The 6,957-nt window shown below is 38.3% G+C and overlaps 1 protein-coding gene across 2 annotated transcripts in view; it reads left to right on the top strand.

The window, feature by feature from the left end:
- The window catches only part of LOC102254069 (filaggrin-2-like), a 108,291-nt gene that overhangs the window by 51,206 nt on the left and 50,128 nt on the right, over positions 1-6,957 (top strand). For both annotated transcript variants that reach the window (XM_014530175.1, XM_014530176.1), the window contains exon 17: positions 5,028-5,132. In XM_014530175.1, coding sequence (XP_014385661.1) covers positions 5,028-5,132 — 105 coding nt within the window. The remainder of the gene's footprint in view (positions 1-5,027; positions 5,133-6,957) is intronic.

The following is a 6,957-nucleotide window of genomic DNA, read 5'->3' as shown; positions in this document are numbered from 1 at the left end:
TTCTAACTCTCTATCCCTCTCCCTTCCTCTCTGTTAAATATCAATAAAATATATTTTAAAAAAAGAAAAGAAGAGAAAAGTTATTTGAAGAAATAATGACAGAAAACTTCCCCTACCTGGTGAAAGAAATAGACTTACAAGTCCAGGAAGTGCAGAGAACCCCAAACAAAAGGAATCCAAAGAGGACCACACCAAGACACATCATAATTAAAATGCCAAGAGCAAAAGACAAAGAGAGAATCTTAAAAGCAGCAAGAGAAAAAAAGTCAGTTACCTATAAGGGAGTACCCATACGACTGTCAGCTGATTTCTCAACAGAAACTTTGCAGGCCAGAAGGGAGTGGCAAGAAATATTCAAAGTGATGAATAGCAAGAACCTACAACCAAGATTACTTTATCCAGCAAAGCTATCATTCAGAATTGAAGGTCAGATAAAGAGCTTCACAGATAAGGAAAAGCTAAAGGAGTTCATCACCACCAAACCAGTATTATATGAAATGCTGAAAGGTATCCTTTAAGAAGAGGAAGAAGAAGAAAAAGGTAAAGATAAAAATTATGAACAACCAATACATATCTATCAACAAGTGAATCTAAAAATCAAGTGAATAAATAATCTAATGAACAGAATAAACTGATGAATATAATAGAATCAGGAGCATAGAAAGGGAGTGGACTGACAATTCTCTGGGGGAAAGGGGTGTAGGGGATGTGGGAAGAGACTGGAAAATAAATCGTACACCTATGGATGAGGACAGTGGTGTGGGTGGTAAGGGCAGAGGGTGGAGTGGGAACCGGGTGCAGGGGAGCTATGGGGGGAAAAAGAAGAACAACTGTAATAATCTGAACAATAAAGATTTAATTAAAAAAATAATGTTGGAATTTTAGATGATACTCATTAAACATTCTACATTTGGTGGGTTGGGCTAAGTGGTATAAAAGGTCAATGGCACAAGAGCAATGCATGTGCATTTTTATGCAAATAAAAGGATAAAGTAGTTCCACTATTCTTTGACGGCCCAGTGAGGGGACTCTGAAATCTCATAAAAACTTAAGACCTGGACAGGATAGGATACCTGTTCCTATTCCTACATAAAACGAAGTACTAAGGTGTTTTTCAAAGTTCTATTGAAAAATAAAGGAAGACACATGGCCAACCCTGGACTCCTCAATTTAATAAGTTTTTAGTTTCTTTAGAAAGAGAGAATCAATATATAAAACACCCTTATAAACTTAAGGCTTCTGCACTATAAATTATGCTAATATCTGCAACTTCTATTTATTTATGTCTGTTTTCTCACTACCACCTATTCTTTCTTTCTTTTTTTATGTACTGTGTAACTTGGAAAAAAATCTACTTTAGAAAAAGCTGAGAGGAAAAAAAGTAAGAGTGAATAGATTTTGCTTGCTTTTGATGTAGAAATGAGTTTTAAATACCAGAGTTATATCATTATTATTATTTATAATATTGTGGTAGGTATAATGATGGCTTCTCAAAGAAGTCCATGCCCTAATTCCTGGAACCTGCAATCTGTTATCTTACATGGCAAGTGAACTTTACAGATTTAATTCTACTAGGGACCATAAAATGAGGGAGATTATCTTGGATACTCTGGGTGGCCCCAATATACTCCCCTAATCCTTAAAATGTGGAGAACCTTTCTTGGCTATGGAGAGAGGGATAAGTGACTATGGAAGAATGGTCAGAGAGATGCAATATTGCTGGCTCTGAAGATGGAAGAAGGGAATAGGATATGTGGGTGACCTCAAGAAGCAGAAAAATCAAGGAAACAGATTGCCCTCTATAGCCTCCAGAAAGGAATGAAAGTCTATTACAAACTTGATTTTAACCCAGTAAGGCCATGTTATAATACTAATGGACATTAATTGTAAGATGATGAATTCTGTTGTTTTAAGCCCACTATTTATAGTAAATTATTATGGCATCAATATAAAAATAATACAGACTTTGGTTCTTTAAAGTGGGTTATGGCTATAAAACATTCCTAAAAATGTGGCAATGGCTTTGGGCAGTGGGTAGAGGCTGGAAAAATTTTAAGTAGAATGATTGAAAATAAGAGAAAATCCTAGATTTCCTTGAGCAGTTTGTAGAAATGTGGATGCTGAAGACCTAGGGAGGACTCAGGAGGAAAGACATGGAAGAGAACATCTATATTGTCTCAGAGAATTCATAAATCATCCTGAACAGCACAAGTATGTACGAACATGAAGGTTAAAGGTATGACTGGTGAAGGCTCAGAAGGGAATAAAGAATACGTTTTTGGAAACGTGAGGAAGAGGATTCTTATTATATAGTGACAGAAAGTGGAGCAAAATCCTGTCCTGCAGATATATAGAAAGCAGAACTTTCTGGATATACACTAAGGAGGTTTCTAGGTGATGAAGATGCAGCTGGTTTCTGTTTTGCTGCTTAAAGTAAAATGTGAGAAGAACAAAATAAACTGAGGGGAGGAGAACTGCTCAACAAAAAGAAATCAAGACTTGATGATTTCGATTGTCTTAGCTTACTCCGGCTACAAAAGATGCTAAAATTGAGATTCTCTGTCAGGTTAAGTGTGCTCTGTAGAATAACCAAGAGTGTGGCTGAACAACTTTTTGCTAGAGCCTCGGAAGCAGCGAAAAATCAGAATATTTAGTCACAGAAAGGTTCTTTGATGAGACTAAGCATGAAACTCATATACTGAGTGGCCAGATTATTATGACCACCTGATGTTTGTAAGCACATTAGCTAGAATTTCTCGCTGAAGTTGCTGGAGGGCCAGACCATTATAATAGGGAAGCAGGTTGTTTACCACAACAGTAGAAGTGATTTTTTTATGGGTAAACAAGATTTAATAGCTTTCGAATGTGGGAGATATATATATACCCTCAGCCATCTCAGCAGAACTAAAATATAGATATGTGATTATATAGGAAACATCTATGGAGGAGCCTCTTGTCTAATGGAGCAAATCCCCATGACATACACGGGAGACCTATAAGGCTCTCGAGAATTTTGTACTAACAGAAACAGAGATGTCCATGTCTAGTCCCTGGAGCCTCTAATCTGTCTCTTTACATGGTGAAAGTTTGAAAATGGGATTAAAGTAATGAAATGGGGCGATTATCCTGAATAATCTAGGTGGCCCCAGTCAAATCATGTAGATGCTTAAAATCAGAAAAACTCCCCTGCTGTGCAGAGAGGGCTTTGTGTCTATGCAATAAAAATCAGAGATGTAATGTGGCTGTGTTTGAAGATGAAAGCAGAAGGCAATGAGTCAAGAGATGTGGGCAGCACTTAGAGCTGGAAAAGGTAAAACAAAAAACAAACAAACAAAAAAGGTTTGTTTTCATACTATAGCCTCCAGAAAAGAACAAAGCCCTGTGAGTGCCGTGATTTTAGGCCAGTGAGACTCGAGTCAGACCTGTGTTGCTTTAGGTTACAAAGTTTTTGGGAATTTATTACAGCCACAACAGAGAACTACCACCTTTCATAAGATTAACAAACAAAGAGAGAGAATATTTTAGCTTTATATGATTACTTTACATCTTTCAAGTCAGCAATTTATATGTTTTTAAATGCTCACATCTTAGTTGCTTTTCAATTTTAAAATTTATGAACTCTGTGGACTTTGTTGGATACCTTCTCAGATTTTTTCTGCCCAGGTATTAACATATTTAGAAATATATTATTTATCTGAGTTAATCTATTCCTACTGTTACATTTCCCTTATTTTAATCGGTATATCAAGCACACATTTTGCCAATTTAACAGTAGATACTTTTATTTCATTCCTGTTTTAATTTTCATTACTATAATTTTCTAGAGTAGTTGAGCATTTTTCACTGGTTATTGGTCATTTGTTGCTCTTCTACAAATGCCTGGTATCTGTCTTACAAGTGTTGCTGTTATGTTGGTCATTTTTTAATCATGCTGTCCAAGAATTAGGTATGTTAATATATTACATGTTGAATTTTGCAAATGTATGCTGTTAATATTTTCTCTCATTTAATGTTAATTCTTAGGTTTATAATTGTATGTTTTTTTCCTAGAGAAGTTTGAAAAGAGCCATAATAGAGAAGTGTGTGGACAGGAGGAGACGAGGTCATAGAGTTAGACAATCAGAGCATTGGACGTAGCTTTTGATAATGGGCACACCATTGTCAGACAGCAATAGTCCAGCTAGCCATGCAATTTGAAGATTGTTCTAAAGTCACCTGAGCTTCACTTTCAGCTTTGGAGAAAGCTGATGTGGAGAAGAAATCAGGTAAAGCAACAGAACACAAATATCAGGCAGACCCATCTCCCCTTAGATTACCCCATCATTATCCTCTCTGCCACTGAGTCAGAGCTCAAACAGGAGCTGCATGCACAGTGTTTGACTTTGTCTCCAGCTACCTAACTGCAGTGGAAGAGCATAGCTGGAGAGCTTCCTGCAGAACATGACAGCAGCTGTATGTTTCATTGTCATGTAAGAATCAAGGGGACTGACTGGATTGGGAGTTAAGACATTTTTTTTGTTGGTGCTGTTAATCCTTACATAAGGATATTTTCCCATTGATTTTTAGAGAGAGTGGAAGGGAGGGAGGAGGAGGCAGAGAGATAGATGGAAACATTGATGTTAGAGAAACACATCGATTTGTTGCCTCCCGCGAGTACCACAACTGGGGCCTGGATGAACCTGCAACCCAGGTATGTGTCCTTGACTAGGAATCAAACCTGAGACCTTTCAGTGCACAGGCCAACGCTCTACCACTGAAGGACACTGGCCAAGGTGGGAATTAAGACAATTTTATTGATGCCTGGTATCTCTGATAAAGCATTCTGTTTCGTGTGAGATTTGAGAGATAAAATTCCTGGTTATGTATCAAAAATGCCACTGAAAGAAAGACTTTGAAACTCTGGAGATCTGTGGAATAAAGTTTTCTAAGTAGTACCCCTATTTCTTTATGGAAACAAACCCAATGTGGGAGGAAGTTGTACATATACAATTGTAAAATGAAATAGACTGAAGAATATTCTCTTTCAGGTACAAGAAAGCACAAAGAAGAAAATGTGAATTTTCACTCTGAAATAATACCAGTGACCTGTAAGGAGCTAGAAGGCATGTTATATATTAAGAAGTTCGAACAAGGTGAGTTTTATGGTCTACTTTAATTTATATTACCTATATGAAGGAATCATATATAATAATGGAATTACCCATTGTTCAAGGAATTGAGGCCCCACTGTGGCCTGAAAGAAGGAAGGGATCCCTAAGATGATATTTTTATACTTTAAGAAATGGTGCTTATTAAGTGCTCACTCTCACATGGAAGTGTCCATGAGAATACCCAAAGAACCAAAGAGAAGTGCAGGAGCATCAGTCTATGGGAGGAAAATATTTCGTATTTTACTTTTTATCAGATATAAAAGAAAAGAGGCCTTCAGCGCCCACCTTCATATCCTATACCCCTCCTAGATAATCATCACAGGATAGGGGGTTTGATATAGTGAGAAGACCACAGAATTTAGAATCAGGAAATCTAAGACCTGGTCTCAACTATGCCAAGAGTGTCTGAGTAAAGAATACTTCCACCTGGCCAGTGTTGCTCAGTGTTTGAGCATAGATTTATGAACCAGGAAGTCATGGTTGGATTCCAGATCAGAGCACAGGCCTGGGTTGAAGGCTTGATCACAAGTGTGGAACATGCAGGAGAAAGCCAATCAATGATTCTCTCTCATTATTGATGTTTCTATCTCTCCCTCTTCCTTTCTCTCTAAAATCAATAATATTTTTTAAAAAGAACAGTTCCTGAGCCTGAAATGTGTAATCTAAAAATGGGATAATAATAAAAAAACCTGCCTCATGGTGTAACTTTGAGAGTTAATTTACATCATAAGTACAAAATGTTTGTGATCTTTAAATTATAAAGCCTTGCAATAATTGTCTATTATAATAAACTTCATATGAGATTCCTCTTAATATTGCCAGTGAACACCAATAAACATAAATGTTTGGATCATAACCATTTTTTAAACAACTTTCCTGAGATATAACTCATATATCACACAATTCACCACTTGCCGTGTAGAATTCATTGTTGGGATTTTTTTTTTTTGTATTTATAAGATTATGCAACCATTATCAAAATCCAATTTTAGAACATTGTTTTGTCCCTCACTAAAGGAATCACCATGTTTCCCAGTAGTCAATGCCCATTCCAACCTCACCCCACCACCCAACTCTAAGCAACCATTAATCTATTTTCTGATCTATAAACTGGATTATTCTAAGCATTTCATATCAATTAACTCATGTAACATGTGCCTTTCTGTGACTGGTTCTTTCACACAACATGATGTTTTCATCATGTCTAATCTAATAAAAGAGAAACATGCAAATTGACCATACCTTTGCTATGCCACAAGCCTCACCCACCAGCCAATCAGAGCAACTATATGGAAATTAACCCAACCAATATGGCGGCCAGCAGCCACGGAGCTGGAGCAAGCAGGAGGCTTGATGGCCCCGGCGATGGAGGAAGCCAAGCTTCTGCCTGCCCTGGCCGGCTGTGGCCTCCGCTAAAGGCAACAAAATTTCAATTATAGAAGATAAATAAATCCCAGATACCTGCTTCCAGCCAGCCTCCACTGGGAGCTTGGGTGGCTGGGGGCCGTGGCCAGCCTGAAAACGGCCATCAGCCTCTCACCCAGGCTGGCCAGGCACCCCAGCAGGACCCCCACCCTGATCTGGGACAACCTTTAGGGCAAACCAGCCAGCCCCCACCCATGCACCAAGCATATAATAAAAGGGTAATATGTAAATTGACCCTAACAGCTGAACGACTGGGAATGACTGGTCACTATGACACACACTGACCACCAGGGGGCAGACACTCAATGCAGGAGCTGCCTCCTGGTGGTCAGTGCGCTCCCACAGCGGGAGCTCTGCTCAGCCACAAGCCAGGCTGATGGCT

Source organism: Myotis brandtii, unplaced genomic scaffold (assembly GCF_000412655.1).
Source record: "Myotis brandtii unplaced genomic scaffold, ASM41265v1 scaffold727, whole genome shotgun sequence".
Taxonomy (NCBI): domain Eukaryota; kingdom Metazoa; phylum Chordata; class Mammalia; order Chiroptera; family Vespertilionidae; genus Myotis; species Myotis brandtii.
This window is presented reverse-complemented; position numbering and strand designations above follow the sequence as displayed.